Genomic DNA, 19,844 nt, shown 5'->3' with positions numbered 1-19,844 from the left:
GCTAAGGACAACCGCTTATCTGACCTTAATGCTAAGATTCGAGACCAAGCGCTGGAGTGTGCTAAGCACAAAATGGATCTTATCCGGGCTCATGTGGATAAGAAGTGGCTTCTGTCCACAGCTATTCCCAAGGTACGAAGTCTGTTTGACTTAATCAGTTCAGATGTGTATGAGCTTACATCTGTTTGTTGTGCTTAACAGGTTATTGCTGACATTCGGAACAGTGATGATCTCGGGAATTGCGTTACGATACTCCTCCGTGCTTCCGAGCAAGCAGGCCGACAAATGGGCTTTGAAGAAGGATATGAATTTGGCTCTACGGGCCGGATTCCGGAGGAGCATGTGTTAGCCGCCAAGGATACTACCTCTATCCTTATCGAGAAAACCACGGAGTTTGATACTCTGAAATTTTCCCTATCCGACCATATATCGGAGCTTGCGGACAAAGAAGATGCTATAGATCAATTAAAGAATTTGTTGAACCTTGATGAGGGAGAAGTGGAAGCTGATACCACCACGGAAGAAGATGCTACCCCATAGCTGTATAGGTTCTTATTGTAAATCCTCTTTCTGCTTGTAATCTCATTTGACTATCCGATAAGAAGTCTTGTTTTCTTCCGGTGCACTTTGTTTTATGCACCACAATATAAGTGTCTATCCGGGACTTCGTTTGCGTCAATAAATGATTACAACTTATCAAAATAGTGCATAATTATCATAAGTTTCTTACTAGGCATAAGTTGTCAAAGGAAATTATACAATTACTGAACTATGTGGGCGCGCAGGCCGAAAATAAAAGACAACTAGGAGCACTACATGTAGCATTTCCTTAATTGTGTTGCATTCCACATCCGAGGAATTTCGGTTCCATCTAATTTCTCCAACTTGTAGGCACCTTTGGATAGCACTTGCTTGATTTTATAAGGTTCTTCCCAAGTTGGGGCTAACTTGCCCGGAGGCTCCTATCCGGATGCCTCGTTGTTGCGGAAGACAAAAATCTCCCGCATCGAATTTGCATATTTGGACCCGCGAGTTGTAGTATTTTTTAAGCTGTCTTTTGTAATTGTGCTCGCGAATCGATGCTAATTCTCGTCTTTCCTCGAGCAAATCGAGATTCAGCCGGAGTTCACGGTCGTTATCGTTGATTAACAGGACCCTCGCGGATGGGATCCCGATTTCTGCCGGAATCATGGCTTCAGTGCCATAGGTTAGGCTAAACGGCGTTTCTGAATTACTAGAGTTTTTCTGGGTGCAGAAGGCCCAAAGTACATGGGGTAACTCGTCAACCCAATCAGTCCATTTAGTACCCAACCTCTCCTTAATTCCTTCCTTGATAGTTCGGTTAGTCCTTTCGACTTGACCATTTGCTTGCGGGTGAGCTACAGATGTGAAGACTTGGGTTACCTGAAGTTCTCTTAACCATTCTTGTAGTCCGCTATCAGCAAATTGGGTCCCATTGTCACTTACCAACTGTTGCGGGAGGCCAAACCGGAAAATGATGAATTCCCACAAGAATTTTTTAACATTTGATGCCGTTATTGAGGCAACTGGTTTGGCTTCTACCCACTTGGTGAAGTAATCAATGGCCACTATCAGGAACTTGACTCGTCCCGGGGCTTCTGGGAAAGGTCCCATAATATCAATAGCCCATTTTTGGAATGGCCAGGCAGAAGTGACCGGGATCAGTTCGTTTTTAGGATGCAAGGTATTGGGGGCATGGCGTTGGCAAGAATCTCACTTTCTGATTTCTTGTACAGCGAACAAATGCATGTCGGGCCAATAGTATCCCGCGTTCATAATTTTCGCAACTGTCATTCTTGGCCCCGCGTGTAGTCCGCAGATACCCTCGTGAATTTCTTGAATTAGGTAATTTGCATCCTCTGCGTCTACACATCGTAACAGCGGACCGAGGAATGATCTCCGGTACAAAATGCCATCAGTCATCTGGTAGTTTAAAGCTTTGTGCTTGATCTTCCGAGCCTCAGCTTTTCCTGCTGGGAGTGCTCCGGAAGATAAGTAAGCTTTGATGGGTGTCATCCAGGACTCGACACCGGTCTGGATTACCAAGACTTGATTTTGGTGAACGGATGGATGATCCAAGACTTCTACCCGAATATCTTTAGCGAAATGCTCGAAATTCGTTGAAGCTAGTTTGCTAAGGGTGTCCACCGATTTGTTTTCGCTCCTCTTAATGTGAACAACATTGAAAGAGTTGAATTGGCGGATCAAGACCTTTGCTTGGGACAAATAGGAGGCCATAACGTCGTTCTTGGCTTCATATGTTCCATTTATTTATCCCGCAATTAGCATGGAATCCACCCGCGTTTCCAAATGTTTTGCCCCGAGCTGTTTCGCTATCCGCAGGCCTGCCAAGAAGGCTTCGTACTCCGCCTCATTGTTGGTGATTTTGAAGTCCAACTTGATGGCGTATGTAAATTCATGCCCCTCGGGGTTGACCAGCCTTAAGCCTGCGCCTGATCCTTCACTGCTTGAAGCTCCGTCCGTAAACAATGACCAGACTTGTCCTTGTTCCGGAGGTGCTTGGGGTTGTTGTCCGATCATACATTCTTTTTCTTTGTGTTGCGGAACTTCTGTGACGAAGTCCGCCAGCACTTGCCCCTTGATTGCCGGTCTTGGTTTATACTCGACTGAATATTCACCTAATTCAATGGCCCACTTTGCCAGCCGACCGAACAATTCAGGCTTACTCAACACGTTCTTGAGTTTGTACCCGGTTAACACATTTATAGGGTGACCCTGGAAATATCTGCGGAGTCGTCTGGCTGCATAGATCAGCGCCAATACCAGCTTTTCCAACATTGAATATCTTGTTTCCGGGTCCGATAATGTTCTACTAACGTAATAGATTGGAGTTTGGACCTTTTTCCTATCTGTTAATAGAACAGCCCCCACAGCAATGTCAGATGCCGACAAGTATAGTGTTAATGGTTCACCCGCGTGTGGAGCAGTTAACGTGGGTAATTCTATTAAACACTTCTTGACTTCTTGGAACGCTTTCTCGGCTTCCGGGGTCCATCTGAACTGTGCCTTTTTAAGGCAATTTCTCAGAGTTGAAATGAACGGATAAGATTTAGCACCGTGGTTTGCCAGAAACCTATTTAATGCTACTAATCTCCCGTTAAGTGTTTGGACCTCTTTGAGGGATGCGGGGGATGGCATGCGGGCTACTGCTTGTATCTTGCCTGGATTAGCTTTGAAACCCGTGCCTGTAACGATTACCCCAAGGAACTTCCTTTCCTCCATTCCGAAGGAACATTTTGCTGGATTGAGTTTCATGTTGATACTTCTCAGTGTTTCGAAAGTTTCCTCTATGTCCCTCAGCATTTGATCTTCTTCGATGCTTTTGATTACTAAATCGTCCATGTAAACTTCAAGATTTCGACTTATCTGACCTTTGAAGGCTTGATCCATCAGCCTTTGATACGTGGCCCCCGCGTTTTTTAATCCGAAAGGCATCATTCTGTAGCATAATGTGCCTTGGTCGGTGCAGAACGCTGTCTTGTCTTCGTCACCAGTCGCCATATGAATCTGGTGATACCCTTTGTAGGCATCAAGGAAGCACTTGAATTTGAATGGGGCCACCGCATCTACCTTTAAGTCAATTTCCGGAAGTGGGTAACAATCTTTCGGACATGCCTTGTTTAGATCTTTGTAATCTATACACATCCTCCACGTTCCATTACTTTTTGGGACTATCACCGGGTTCGCCACCCATGTTTGGTACTTGATTTCTCGGATGATTCCGGCGTGAAGAAGGTCTTGTACTTGCTCGTTCATGGCTTTTGTCTGTTCGGGGCCCATTTTTCGCTTCTTTTGCACAATTGGGGTAATTAACGGATTCACCTTCAGTTTGTGTTCTGAAATCTTCCGCGGGACACCAGTCATGTCCGCGGGTTGCCAAGCGAAAATGTCGATATTCTTTGTCAATAATTGTTTCAGAAAAGTTTGGACGATTTCGGAGATAGCCGGACCAATTACTACGGTTTGGTCGGGAAATTTCTTGTTGAGGTTCCACTTCTCCGGTTCATTCCTCTAGCTTTGTTTGGAAACTTTGCTCGGTCTTGAACTTTCAGCTGTGTATCAATGTCGGTTAACATGGATTATTGCTACGCCAGTGCGGGTTGGGACCCCTACTGCTCCGTGAGCTGTGGACGGATGTGCATTGAAGTCACCAATTGCCTCCCGTCCGAGGATAATATCATGCTTGGACCTTGCTTCGGTTCGTGAGTGAATTCCATCACTAAGTGTAACCGGGAAAGTAATGACACCCCGCGTGTGCATTATTTCCCCACCAAACCCAGAGACGGGTGCGTGAATAGGTCGTAATCGTTCTTTATCCTCTTCTTCAAGCTGTTCAAAGCACTGTTCATACATAATGTCGGATGTACTACCGGTGTCGAAGAACACATATTGCGACCGGTAGTGTCCGAACAAGGCAGTAATTATCAAAGGGTTCTTGTTACATGGTCCTCCTTTGATACGAGGAAAAATGATTGGATCATTTTTCCACTCTTCGTCCTCAAATTCTTTTCTCTTCCCGCTGGTCTGCTGACCTCCGTGAATCATATGAACGTTCAGATCCTTTATTTGCCTTTTTGACGGGCCCTGGTTATCCTTTGCGGGAGGTTTGCCACCCCTGCCTTTGCGCCTTTGACCAAGTGTTCCAATTTTCCATTTCTCACTGCTGCCTCGATTTCGTTTGTTAAGGCTACACATTCATTTGTGTTGTGTCCAATGTCTTCATGATATGAGCAGTGTTTGTTTTTGTCGAGAAATGACTTCCTCAGTATTGGTTGAGGTTTGCGGAAGGTTAGGTTCTCGGTCGTGAGGATTTCTGATGGAGATTTTGACAGCTGAGTCCAGCTGTTATTGGAAGAACGTGCGGGAAAGTTGTGTTTTTTCTTATTGCTAATCAATGATCTCGCATCAAACTGCTTTGGTGCTTCTGTACTTGGTTGCAGTCTAGACCAAATTGGCCCCTTGGCCTGTCTATTTGGTCTTGGGGTTTGGAATTCGACTCTTGGCACTTGTTTTTGAGTACCGGATCCCAAGGTTTTCTCAGTTCTTGCGAATAGCTTGGCTGCCGTCATGATTTCGTCCCAAGATTTGGGCATACCATCTCTTTTGGTTAGAGTACGAATCAGGGCGTCACTATTTACATTCTTTCGGAATGCTCCTCTCAGCATGTCTTCACTAACTCCGCCAATATTAAGGCTCTCATTATTGAAACGAGTAATGAAATCCTCAATGGATTTGTTATTTCGCCTTACTACATCAAGTATTTCAGACGGGTCACGAGTGTGTTTCTTTTGTTGACTAAAGTTTTGGGAAAACTTTGCTACGAAGTCTTTCCAACTCTTAATGTGTCCGCAAGGCAATTTTTCAAACCATTCTCGCACAGCTCCAGTAAATGTCAATGCGAACATATGGCACCAGTACGGAAGAGTCCAACCACTAACTCCTCCAACCGCTTCGAACCTTAGCAAGTGATCATTGGGGTCCGTCATCCCGTTATATGTCCCAACGGATGTTGGTATTTTCGCGTTTATCGGGAACGGAGCTGTCGCGATGGCCGGAATGAACTTGGATTTTTCTGCGAATGACTCCGGGCGGTATGGTTTGGAGAAGTCGTGTTCCGCTTTGCTGTAATACTCTGCGTGGCGAATAGCCGATCGCGGGTAACTAGCCTCTCCAAATGAAAGAAAACGGCTGTCTCCGCTGTAATAACTACCTCCTGGATGATATGTTGAGCCGTGTCCGTCTAGTTCTTCGTCGTAAGACGGTACTCACATATTTATGCGGGGACGAGGACGTAACCTCGGGATTTCCTTCTAGTATTGCTCTTCTGGATGACTGTACTGAATATGACTTCCTCTTATTGGAGGAGAAATAGATCTCCTTGGAGGGTCATCATAACTTAGGTACGGGCGTGAAGTCGCTCATTCCGTACCCTTCGTCCATATTCAGCGGCCAGACTCTCTTATTGAATACGGAACCACTCATCCGGAGACAAGAGTTCCTCAAATCTGTGGCTTGTTGTATGAGTTTTCCTCAGGGCTGAGTCACCTGAATTTTCTTCAAGGTCTAATTCTGGGTGAGTCCGGCGACTTTCTCTCATAGTTCGCTCAAGATCTCCCAAATTGGAACCTCTCTGAGCTGTAACCCCTCCCAGATTGTTGGGCGGGGTACCAGCTGGTGTTACTACATTTCTTGTACCCACTGGAGCAGCGTCTGCCAGTGGGGTACGATGCTTTCGAGTTGATGAACCACCCAAAGTAAAACCTCCAGGTGTCACAGCATCATCTTGCTCATCGGGAGTAAGATTCTGAGCGAACAATGACGTTGCTCTCTCACGTGTTTCTAGGTTAGTAACACGTGGGATTTGTTCTGAGGTCCCCGTCAACCCTTTAGAAATTTGATTCATATCTTGACTTCGAAAACAAAATTTGCTGTTCTAACAAAAACACGGATGGCGCCAATGAAAAAACACGAGTCCTCTCCCCGGGTTTGGGTCCTGGATCCGATGAGTCAACAGGGTAGGATATGGTTAACTGCCAAACGATATGAACCTAATTGCCTAAAGTCCAGTGACGAACACCTGCAAAACAGACACCGTGAGCTCGTTAAGGGAAGAGGGGGGTCTTCCCGTAACCACCCTCCGGCGTGAGAATAAGTATTGTTCTGTAGAAGATAAGCACTTAAGTAAATTGAGAGAGTACAGTGGGAGGGAATGAATACCTCATAATGGTTGAGAGAGTATTTATAGCCGAAGGGTGTGGGAAGGTGATTGGGGCCAGCTGTCCTTTAAGAAGATGCCTGCATAACCGTCTGGACACGTGTCCTTATGTGATAGGTTCATCCTATACGTTGCATGTGCATGCATAACAACCTGGACACGTGTCTTTTTCCCATTGACTAATGGGGGAATATTGGCCATGTGCACGGTTATAACGTCCTTGCCACTTGTCATCAATTGACTGGCCGGGGCTCACGTATTGCCCAAGAAAGCATCTTGGTAAATCTTCTAGAAGGCAATCATGTGTTGAAAGCTGTCCCGAAGCATTTACCTCGTGGTTATTTACGCGGAAGGATAGCTCTTCCCGCGGATGACCTTTGAGGGTACTGTGGTGTTTCCGCATGCGCTATGAGGGTGTTTCTTCCTCAGATGATTATGCGGATGGTTTATATGTCCCGCGGGTGACTTATGAGGGACTTCTGATTGACCCGCGGGTAGTCCTTAAGGGTATTTGGGTCGTTTTGGTACCCTACCTCTATAAAACCCAAATGTATGAACAAGAAAATGGTGATGCTTTATTGTTAATTAAACTATAAATAATGTTAAATGTGTGAGTTAGTTAAAGTTCTATTGTATAGATCACTTTTATGAAAAAAACATAAAGTTATTTTTACTTGATTATATATAAAAATAAAACAACAGTAATTATGTCGTGTTTGAAGGAATTATATATTAATTTTTAATATATTAAATAAACTTAACTTACTAATATGATTATTTTTATCAAAAAAAAAATCTGTAAAATTACAAAGATTGTGTTAAGACCAATAATATAAAAGAGACGACGGTGCCTAACAAATCATTTGTCTTGTATGTTTTAAGTAAAAAGAGCTGGATAATGTCTTAAATTAAAGAAACTAACCTTGAACATTTATTTAATATTTTTGAATATTGATACGTTTTAAAACCGAATAATGTCGTAATAATGTAAAATTTAGAACTCGTATATAATTAAAACAAAGAATGAAATTTTTGAAGGCAAGAAATATAAGAAAGTATTAAAATCCTCGACCATGTACTCGGTTTATGGTCCGATCAATATACTTAGACATGTGTGAATCATGTTTAAAGCCAAGATAGTTCTGGTTTGATCAAAGCATGGTTAAAATTGGCTTAAAATACAGCAAATCAAGTTGTAAACAAGTTTGGAGTCAAACAAGTTTGGGTCGGCTTTGGTCTAGTTTGTAAGCAGGTCAGTTTGGATTCGGTTGTGAGAAAGACCGGTTTTCATAAGCTTTTTAACGAATGTTGCAAACTTAACAAAAATGACTAAAATTTACTTTTTAGTTAATACTTTAAAACATAGATAACACCATAAATTAAAAACCTATGAAACGAAAAACAAGTATTTATATTATTTTTTTGAGATTTATATTTTTATTCGTCGGCTCGTCGCCATACGATTAATCTTCGCTACCAGAACCCTAACTATTGCGTAGATACTCATCGATTGCGGCTTTTTCGTCAATCTACCTTCCACCTCGTCCTAATTACTTAGCTTCATATTCCATTTTGCCTTTCGGGTGAAGATATATGTTGTATACTTGTATGCGTTACAAAGCGTCCATGTAATCCTTCATGCAATTGGACATATCTACCACAGGAAGAACTAGTCTTTTTCTTCGTACACATTGTAAAGTAATTGAATGACAACCTTTCTTCAATCACCAAATCCACTATTTGCTCCCGAACGACATGAAGTTACTTCTATCATTTCCCATTGAAGTTTTACCTCAAGCTAGTTAGTTTTTTAATGCCTTGCAATATTTAAACACAATATGGTGTTTTTAAAGTGGTGTTTGCATTTTTTCCAAAAAAATCACCACAATACTTGCAACGCGCTTTGTTTGGAGCAAGTTTCATTTCACATAAATCGAAATGTTTCCAAACATATTGGTTTCTTTTTTAACGAGGATTAGAACCACCCTCTTGCTTTGAGACTGACCGGCAAACTTATTACTCGGTTTTGTTACTTGATCAATCTTAATACACATCTTACTACTTTAAATAAATAAATAAAAAGTTGTAATATAAAATGTAAAATCATAAAACCAAAATTGGACACAATAGTATACTATATAGAAAATTCCAAAAATAACCCAAGTGAGAAGAAAATTTCGAAAATGACCCATCCTTTTGTCAAAATCCTAAAATGACCCGTCCAAACTAAACATGAGCATTTATTTAATGTTTTTAAATATTGAAAAAATCGCCTTAAAACCAGATATCATGTCATATGGTATGTTTGGCAAAACTAGCTTGTAGTTGTAGCTGAAAGCTATTAGCTGTTGGCTGAAAGCTGATAGTTGTTAGCTGTAGCTGGTAGTTGTAGTTTTTTAGAAATATTTAGGTGTTTGGCAGAGTAGCTGGAGCTTTTAATAAAACTAGCTGGGTTCCCGCGCGGTGCACTGTTATAATCCAAAATCTATTTTGACCTGGCCTCTTTCGACTCAAAACCGTACCAATAAGAACCGAACTAAATTAGCCATTTTTACATCGACTCGTTCCAATCCTAATTTGGTCTTACACATGACCCGAGATTGCCTGACTCGATTTGTTGCCGATCCTAACCAGTATTCACATAGTATGTTAATTTTTTAAAGTTAAAGAATTATAACAATACCATACTAAAATTAAAGAGAATAAAATGCATATTTTTATGATGTAAGTTTTTTTAAAAAGATATTAACATGTGAAAAGTTATGATCTCTTAAAAAGTCATGGGTAGTTGGTTTTGAATAAGTGTTAAATGTATAATTATAATATAAATTAACAAAAGTTGATGAAAGTTCAAGTATTAAAATTATAAAATTTAAATATTAAAAGCTTGTAGCTTTATATAAAACGCTACTTGTTGGAGCTTGTAGCTTCAAGATTTTTTTCCTAACCTAAAAGCTTCAAGCTACTCCAACAAAATAAGACTTTTAATTAATTAGAAGTTTTTTCTTAAAAGCTTGTAACTAAAAGCTTTTTGCCAAATATACCGATAATAATGTAAAATTAGAACTCATATATAATTTAAAACAAAAGAATGAAATTACTTTATGTTTGTTTTTAGATTTTTATTCATAAAACATATGTAAACGAATCAAAAAACAAGATTTTGAAGACAACAAATATAAGAAAGTATTAAAATAATCGACCAGGTACTTGGTTTATGGTCCGACCAGTTCAACTTAGACATGCATGAATCAGATTTAAATCAAACAAGTCCAGGTTTGATTAAAGCATAGTTAAAACTGGCTTAGAATAAACCAAATCAAGTTGGAAACAGGTTTGGAGTCGAACAAGTTTGGGTCTAGTTTTAATCAGGTCGGTTTGGATTGGGTTGTGAGAAGGACCGGTTTTCATAAACTTTTTAACGAATGTTACGAACTTAACAAAAATAACTAAATTTACTTTTTAGTTAATACTTTAAAACATAGATAACACCATAAATTGAGAACCTATGAAACGAAGTACATGTCTTTATATTATTTTTTTTAGATTTATATTTTTATTCGTCTCTTCGCTACTAGAGCCCTTGTTATTGCGTAGGTACTCACTGAATGCGGATTTCCGTCAATCATTGGTGATGTCAGTCTACCTTCCACCTTGTCCTATATTTCTTAGGTTCATATTCCATTTTGCCTTTCGGATGAAGATATATGTTGTATACTTGTATGCGTTACAAAGCGTCCATGTAATCCTTCATGCATATGGACATATCTACCACAGGAAGAACTAGTCTTGTTCTTCGTACGTGTTGTAAAGTAATTGAATGACAACCTTTCTTCAATCACCAAATCGGAAATCCACAATTTGCTCCCGAAACACATCGAAGTTACTTCCATCATTTCCCATTGAAGTTTGACCTCAAGCCAGTTAGTATTTTAATGCCTTGCAATATTTAAAAACAATATGGTGTGTTTTAAAGTGGTGCTTGCATCTTTTCCAAAAAAATCACCACAATACTTGCAACGAGCTTTGTTTGTAGCAAGTTTCATTTCACATAAATTGAAATGTTTCCAAACATATTGGTTTCTTTGGTTAACAAGGATTAGACCATCCTCTTGCTTTGAGCATGAGTGGCATAACTTATTACTCGGTTTTGATACTTAAATGATCTTAGTACACATATTACTTTAAATAAATAAAAAAAGTAGTATATAAAATGTAAAATCATACAACCAAAATCGGACACAACGGTACACTATACGAAAATTTCCTAAAGCCAAGTGAGAAGAAATATTTCGAAAACGACCCCTCCTTTTGTTAAATTCCTAAAATGACCGGTCCAAAATCCATCGTCACGATGAGATTCAACATTGAAGTTTTGAAGCCACATGTCACCTTCTCATTCGACCTTGAATCTTATTGTGATGATGGATTTCGGATCAACCTTTCTTATAAATTGACAAAAACAAACGTATACGAGCGTTAACGAACATAAATGAACGAACGAAACATGTGTTGATGTTCATTTTGTTTATTCGTTTACGTGTCGGAGCATTAAAAAAAACTAAAAAATAAAAAAGAGAGAACCAAAATTGGACAGAAATCCACAATAATAAATCACCCATTAATGTAATCCTCCTCCTTCCTAATTACAATCTTTTCCACCATCCAACCCTTCAACTCCCGATTCTCCCCAATCTCCTGGGGATTCTATCTCTCCAAACGAACCATCTTTCGTCTCTCTTTACCCGGTAATAATAATCAAACCCAACCATGGCTCATCAAGGTCGAACGAGACAACCCATTTCATGAACCCCTTAACCGGATCCGAATTCCTTACACCTCTACCCGATTTCCCAAGATCTTTAAACTTATTGAATTTCAGCCTTCAGGAATATGCTTTAAAGTATATTAGTTACCGCCCCAATGCCAACTCTATAGGCGATTCCGTTACCCTTTACATGGAAAAGGTGGGTCTTGATGGCTTTGTGTTGTTGACTATTCACGTCTCCGGGAAGCTGGCGGTGTTGCGGAATGGAGAGCGGAAGTGGAGTATCATTAATGATCTGCCCTCGCCCTACGACGAAGTCGTTTATTTCGGGGGTGACTTTTACGCGGTGGATAGCACGGGGCGGACGGTGGTGGTGGACGTGGAGAACGCCTCGGTCAAGGTTGTCGCGGGGTCGGTGTTTGGTGGGGATAAGAAGTTTTGGTGGAGAGTGATGGGGACTTTTTATGGTTGATAAGTACTTGAGTGTGGGGCCGGATAATGAGATGGATTATGACGATGAGAATTACGAGTTTTATGAGGATTTCGATTGTTTTATGAGTGAGCGGACGGTGAAGCTCGAGGTTTATAAGTTGGACAAGGAAGGAGAGGAGTCGAGGTGGGTCGAGGTGAAGAGTTTGGGTGATAGGATGTTGTTTTTGGGGGATAATTGCGGGTTTTCGGCCTCGGCGTTGGAGTTTCCGGGGTGTAAGGGGAATTGCGTGTTTTTTACGGGGCAGAATAGGGAGGATGATGGGCTGGTTAAGAGTAGAGGTGTCGGTGTGTTTGATTTGGAGAGTGGGAGTATTGGGGCGGTTGCGAATGATTCGGGGTATTCGCAGTTGTTTTGGCCGCCACCTCGTTGGCTGCATTTGGATCCTTTAAACTTGGAAGTAAGTTTTTCTTTTTTGATTATGTTAATGTTGTGTGATGATGCTTTTGATGAATGAGTTAGAACATTGTTATTATTTAGATTTGATTAACTTGTGTAGTGTATGTTGTGACCTATGTTTGAGCTTTACTCCCTTTGATCTTACATGAATATGCCTAGTTTGAGTAAGTGTGTGATTTTAAGGTTATTGTTGGAATTTGAATGATTGGGTTTAGTCAATATGATAAGCAAGTTTGGATAATGTTTTACTTATCTTCGTAAGTCGATAATCAGTTTTCTTGTGGTACCTGCTTCTCCAAGTCTTGTTATTCTAGATTACCGGTGTATAAGAGTTATAACGAGGGATTGGTTGCATCAAAATGTAAAAGACTTTCATTTTTTTAATATTGTATATATAACATACTTATATTTTGATGCAATGAAAGTTCTGAACATACTATTATTATACGCTTGGATGTAGATAGAGACTAAGCAGTTAATGCGGAAAAATATCGGATGTCGGTCGAGGACCGATATTTGAGCTACTGGTTATCGCGGTGTGATATTGGTTTTTATTAATATCATGCCGAATTTATATATATAGCAGTTTATCACTAACAATTGAGTATACTACTATACTCTTCTACTATTTACATATTATCCTTTAGCAACTTGCAAAACACTAACGATTGTAGCAAGTAGGAACTGATTAAGACTCAAAACACTAACATTAAACACTAAAAGTTGAAAATTAAGACTTAAAACACTGATATCGGGAATATTGGTGATATATCGGTCAAATATCTATCAATATCGCCGATATTATCGGTACCAGTATTCTGACCGATATTTCACATGAGAACCAATAACTGATATCGACTGCATAGTATAGAGAGTGGAAACAAATGGGAAAAACTAGCAATCGGTATATCACTGAAATATGCCTTTTGAATGGTGGTTTCTACTTTCTATAGCTTGTATGGTTGTGCCTAGACATAAAAAAGGTATGTCGTGCTTTTAATGGTTGTACATAGAGATAAGGTACATCATGCTTTTTATGGTTGTACATAATGTGTGTTAGTTCAGTTGTACATAGAGAAAAAAAAATAGGTCATGTGTGCCCTTAGTTTTGTCATGCTTGGTTTTAAAAAGCGTGTATCGCTTCGATGAGTTTTGTTTCAAAAAGCTTATGGCCAATGTGTGCACAATTGCCTATCACGTAAACGACGTGTTTTCGTAATAAAATTTAAAATGTATTAAAAAGTTATATACAGATAATATTTTAAATTATTAACTTTTAAACACTGAAATTTATGATACTTTTATCATCTTTTGTCAGGCTTTTCAATCGATGGTCAAATTTGTTCTTCAATCAGATTTGAAAATTCAGTCCATTGCAACCAATGGTCTAATTTGTTAAAATATGGTCAACTGCTTAAAAGCCCCGAATCAAACCACATCACATTTGACCGCGTCGTATGCGCATTATGGAATCTCATCTCATTGCTGCAGTCAATGCGATCCCATAACCGCATTGTGTGAATCACACATTATGCATAATGCTTACATTCATGAGTTATGGTAGAATATTTTAACAAGATGAGATTGAAATTTGATGGATATGATGCATGAAATGAACGGTAGTTATCTAATTTCATAAAACTATACAGACTGTGCAAAGATATTATAGCTAACGTTGATAGGGTTCTGTTTCCTATGTCATGATCTTCTATAAAATTATGAAAACTAAGAACAGTTTTAGTTTGGTTGCAAATTTAGTTTTTGTAAACATGTGTAACCACTTGTCGGTCATATGAATTTGCAGGATGGATTGGATCATCTTAACATCTAATCAGATTCGGACAAGAATACACACACTGACTTTAAAGTGTACATATACTCTGTGTGGCTCGTGATCTCTTCTGCTACTTGTTGCTGCTTAAACCTGCGCGTTTAAATTTCGTTGTATCGAAGTAAATTTCATGATTGCCTTTGTTTTTTTTCTTTTAATAATAATAATAATTCATCTGTCACCCTGGTTGATTATGGCTATATTTTTACATTGCTTTCATCTGTTGGCTTTTGGTTCAAGAAAATTTCAAATGTTGTCGGTACGGGTTGTAATTCTAAGCGTTGACCCAAACCAGACTTCAGTTTGTTCTTATTGAATAAAGATTGATTTGTTCTTTAGTTTGAATTCATGGGCGTTGCATTAGAAATTTGTTTGCTAAGATGGTCTTATGTAGAGGTGCACAAAAAAGACATGAGTAATGTCTAACCTGACGACACCACCCGACCTGGATGTGAATGAATGCATATATTTGTTAAAACATAGCGGGGACTAGAGGTGCACAAACTGCTTTTTATAACCTATACCGGTTCTGGTTTTAAACCGATCTGGCTTCAAGTCAAAGCAGTCAACAGATTCATATAAAATCGGTTAGAAGCTTTGGAACCCCATAACTGATGAAACCGGTTGGGGTCCGTTCCAAACCGGTTTGCACTATGACTTGTATGGTTTGTGAATATAAAAAAAAGGAATTGCAGAGACATGTGTAATAGGGAGCAGCACTATGACTTCTGTTTGATGTCAGACAACACCGATTACGTGGGTTCTCGATCCGGAGTCTGTAGTCCGGCATCAAACACAAGTCGTAGCGCTTCCAAATCGCGGGGGCTTGCTCGGTTTTGATTATCATAACTGTATCATTGTGGTTTTGGCCATTGTGATTTTGTAGCTTGGAGTAGGCATGTTCAAAACGGTTTGGGACTAGGAACCGGAACCGGTTCCTAACCGGTTCCTATATTCAAAACCCCCTTTTAAACCGGTTCCAGGCTCGAACCGGTTAGGGAACCGAACCGGTTCTCCCACCCTCGGACCCCTAACCTATCTAACCGGTTCTTACCGGTTCCTAACCCGGTTCCTGTACCGTAACCGGTTCCAACCGGTTACAGTGTAAAAAAAATTTTTTTTTTTTTTCGTTTTTCGTTTGCGATTTGGATTCTAAACTACGATTCGTATTTGTATAACATGAAAAATAAAAAAAACAATTAACATAAAAATAAACAATTAACTGATAAAGAAAAGACAACTACTGAAGATGTTTGCCACTGAAGACAACTACTGAAGGTTGCCACTGAAGACAACTACTGAAGGTTGCCACTGAAGACAACTACTGAAGGTTGCCACTGATGACAAGTTGACAACTACTGAAGGTTGCCACTGATGATAACTACTGAAGGTTGCCACTGATGACAACTACTGAAGGTTGCCACTGATCACAACTACTGAAGACTGCCACTGATGAGGAATACTCATCAGTGGGAAAGCTGCCACTGATGAGGAATACTCATCAGTGGGAACAGTCATCAGTTGAATCAGTGGGAAAGCTGCCACTGATGACAACTACTGAAGGTTGCCACTGATGAGGAATACTCATCAGTGGGAACATTCATCAGTTGCAGAGTTTGTTGTCACTGATGCAAAATATGAATCAGTGACACATCAGTTGCAGAGTTTCATCAGTTGGAACATCATCAGTTAAATATGTAACCATTGTACAATGTAAACTTGTTCATTGGATTTGCAATACAAGTGCATTTAGTTTTTTTTTTTCGTTTTTCGTTTGCGATTTGGATTCTAAACTACGATTCGTATTTGTATAGCATGAAAAATAAACAAAACAATTAACATAAATGCAAGAACCGGTTAGGAACCGGTTCCGGTTCGGTTCCAGAACCGGTTCCGGTTCAGTTCCGGTTCCTACCCGCCCCCACTCAGAAATGCAAGAACCGGTCACGGATCATCGGGTTGAATCAGATAGGGTCCGGTTCCTACAAAAAACGGGTAGGAACCGGTTCGGGTCCGGTTCAGGTCCACCGGTTCGGTTCCAGGAACCGGTTTCGTTGAACATCTCTAGCTTGGAGGTTAGAAACTTGAAGAATTGAAAGTTTAAACTCTGAGAATTCAAGTTGGTTCAATGGGTTATAACATGCATGATATATTTATGCTATATGTTTAGGGGTAAATTGGTCCCAAAGATTCAAAATTCCTAAACGTTATTAGACAGATAGAAACTTGTTCCCGACATTAAATATACAGATGCATGCAACTGGTTTTGGAATTTGATGCTGCTCATTAATACATCTGTCTCTGCATCTTTTTAATTCACACCTGCAAACCGGTTTGGACTGATTCAAAGTCAAGGCAGACCGATTTGGAACCGACCCCAACCGGTTTCATCAGTTAGAGGTTTTAAAAGCTTCTAACTGGTTTTGACTATTTTGACTTGAAACTGGTTTGAGCACCTCTAGCACATTGCATTAAGGTAGCGTTTGGTATGAATGAATGAGAGACAGAATTGATGGACCATTATGATGGAATGAAAAAAAATGTGTTTGGTTGGTCACTAGAATGAAACCATCCATGTTTTTTTTCATTCAATCCCTCTTTCACACTATATCACCTCCATCACCCTCCCACCACTACAACTCATTGCCCTCTCACCACCACCACCACTACTGCCCATTGACCGCCCACCACCACCTGCCACCACTAACAATCGCTCCCGCCGCCCACCACCCACCACCACCATTACTGCTCGCCGCGTGCCACCACCACTCACTACCATTTTTATTTTATTCTGACTTTTTCTAGCTTATCAAAAAATAAAAACTAATAATACATGTCATTCGTAACCAAACATGTCAATAGAATGGTAATGATCTATTCCATTACCTCGTCCATTCAATTCCCTCGCTCATTCCATTCAATCACTCGTTCTATTACTCTGTACCAAACATACAGTGTAGTAAAACCGGTTAAATGCAATTTGAAACAAATATGTAGTCAAACCAGTTTCTAATCGGTTCACTAGCATACAAATGGTTTTACAATTAATTACATTCTTTATTTCTTCGATTTAACCGATTCTTATACTTAATTTGAAACACCCTAAAAAATTCATTCATCAAAGCTCATTACAAGACTCCATTAAACCTGCAAAATTATATACAACATTATAAATTTGTAATGATTGTGGTAAACTATAATAGAAAATGTGTATCACAGCGCATTACAATAGCATATCCTTATGTACCGTAATGATGGTTTTAGCACACATGTAAATATGTAAAATGTGAATCAAACCCATTACAACAATTAGGGATAAGATCGAGACCGTACCGGTAACGACCAGTTCCGGTCCCAAAAATTGCGAATTCTTGATACCGGTACTGGTATCGAAATATTCGGTTCGGTACCGGTACGGGACTAGGACGGTACCGGGATTGAAGGGTAAAATTTGGGAAATACAGTCCCGTCCCGTACCGTACAGGTACCGAAACTGAAAAATTTGGTACCGACGGTACCGATTTCGGTGGTACTGGTACGGGACCGGACGGTACCGGGGTTGAAGGTAAAAATTTGGAAAATATCGGTCCCGTCCCGTACCGGTACCGAAACTGAAAAATTTGGTACCGTCACCGGTACCGAAACTGAAAAATTTGATACCAATTCGGTACCGACGGTACCGATTTCAGTACCGGTACAAAGCGATACCAGTACCGTTTTACTCATCCCTAACAACAATGCATCAACCATAAAAAGTTTGACGCAAAGTGGTATTAACAAATTAGAAAAAGGTTTGGATATAAAGACTTTTTATTATAAAAAATGTAAGAAATGTTTTGAACATTAAGAATAAACAATCAATGGAAGTGATAAATTATGTTGTGTAATTATCATATAAGTTGGGTAATTATATACAAGTGTAATTTTCATACGAGTTGTGTAATTTTCATCTTAAGTTTCCCAATTCTGCCACCCATCAAGGTATGTGATGGGGTCTTCACAGGTCCATCGCATATCTCGATAGACCAAAAGTCAACATTCATTATTTTAAAGTCCACCGCGATACGCGATGGACTTCGTTCCATCACGTCGAGTAGCGCAATGGGTCTGCTCACCAGCAAACTTCATATCTTTCTCGTTTCACGTGCTTGTCATCCCGGGTCTTCGTATTGTACTCGTACAGGTCCATATTAACTGTTTTAAACACCTGTGACCTGAAATAGAACAAACACATATGAAGTAAAGAAGTTCAAACTAAACAATTAATGAACTAAAGCATATATAAATTAACCGACCATCACAACCTACAAAGTAAGACCCACTATATAATAGTTTGGACGTATCATTTTAAGCATGTGCATATATAACTATTACAAGTAAAACCGTTATAAAAACTTGAAGCGCTATGAAAATGATTTTGATACAACATTATAAACTAGAAAACTAACCATATATCTACCACCAGTATTAAAAAACACACACGCCACGGCACACAGATACAAAATGTCGACTTATCTATAATGAAATTAAAGGTAAATTGTCAAATATACACAAGAAAAAAGTGAAGACATGAAATATAAACATATTGAAGCTATGGATAATTTTAATAGAAGGGAAAATGACTAAAAAAACAAATTTCTTGACTTGCCAACCAACAAACCACCCAACCAACCAACCCACCCCCTTCCCCCCACCCACACACACCACGCACACACCACCCCACACACCACCACCACAACACACACTCACACCCACACACACCTCAAGAAAACAAAACTAAAAATACATAAAATGGTCATTTTTCAAACGGTAGGATCCACCATATTAGAACTAACTTCCGGTAAATCTAAATAACGCCCTTTCATTTTTGAACCAACCACATCTAGACACGTATACACTTAAAGTCTCGATGGAATATATACATAGGTCACATAATAGATTTGTTGGTCGACGGAGTAGATATGAAAGCCCGATGGAATTAATATGATGTCCCGATAGAATAGATTCGTTGGCCGACCATTTATTAAACAGTCGGACCGGCCATATAAAGGTTTTTAAATCGTCAGGCAGACTGTTTAATAAACGGTCGGAGTCATAACTAAATGGTCGGTTTAACGGTCGGGCTCGTTCGTTTAAGTTTATACATATCTATATGTGGTTGGTTAAAAAACAGAAGGACGTCAGATATACTGTCGGATGTCAGTTCTAATATGATGGATCATACTATTTAGAAAGTGGCCATTTTAAGTATTTTTTTGTTTGAAATGGCTACTCAAAGAACTTGGTTGATAAAAAGGGCCATTTTGATCATTTTTCCTTAATATAAATATTGAAGATGAAGATAAAAGTTACTATAAATAGTTTAATGCAAAATTACATTACTAATGTACTCAAAAACCATATGAAAGATTTAAATAGAAATTTGAAAGATTTTACAATATGCTTGAGTTTTATTGGAAATGAAAGGTTCTTCCAAAATCTAACTTTTCTAGTTTTAACAAACAAAATATTGTTGCCCGTAAATAATAATAATAATAATAATAATAATAATAATAATAATATCTCCGTTCAATTGTTTGCATGACGTGAACACATTGCA

The 19,844-nt window shown here is 39.4% G+C and overlaps 2 protein-coding genes and 1 pseudogene across 3 annotated transcripts; 1 reads left to right on the top strand and 2 right to left on the bottom strand.

Moving 5' to 3' along the window:
• Positions 1 to 1,734: 1,734 nt before the first annotated feature.
• Positions 1,735 to 2,259, bottom strand: LOC143586868 (uncharacterized). Its single transcript, XM_077068323.1, has one exon. It carries the CDS (start codon positions 2,257 to 2,259, stop codon positions 1,735 to 1,737), a length of 525 nt encoding a protein of 174 aa, XP_076924438.1.
• A 2,345-nt stretch (positions 2,260 to 4,604) lies between these two features.
• LOC143586867 (uncharacterized) lies at positions 4,605 to 5,528 on the bottom strand. The gene has a single exon (XM_077068322.1). It carries the CDS (start codon positions 5,526 to 5,528, stop codon positions 4,605 to 4,607), a length of 924 nt encoding a protein of 307 aa, XP_076924437.1.
• A 5,928-nt stretch (positions 5,529 to 11,456) lies between these two features.
• LOC143586866 (F-box protein SKIP23 pseudogene) lies at positions 11,457 to 14,466 on the top strand (annotated as a pseudogene). The gene is made up of 2 exons (XR_013144775.1): positions 11,457 to 12,415; positions 14,219 to 14,466. The product of XR_013144775.1 is annotated as an F-box protein SKIP23 pseudogene (transcript).
• The last annotated feature ends 5,378 nt before the right edge of the window (positions 14,467 to 19,844 follow it).

The sequence above is a fragment of the Bidens hawaiensis genome, unplaced genomic scaffold (genome assembly GCF_021521415.1).
Source record: "Bidens hawaiensis isolate Kalapana, Puna unplaced genomic scaffold, B.hawaiensis_p1.1 tig00035031_1, whole genome shotgun sequence".
NCBI lineage: Eukaryota > Viridiplantae > Streptophyta > Magnoliopsida > Asterales > Asteraceae > Bidens > Bidens hawaiensis.
The sequence above is the reverse complement of the archived record's forward strand: the minus strand, read 5'-3'. Positions and strand labels throughout refer to the sequence as shown.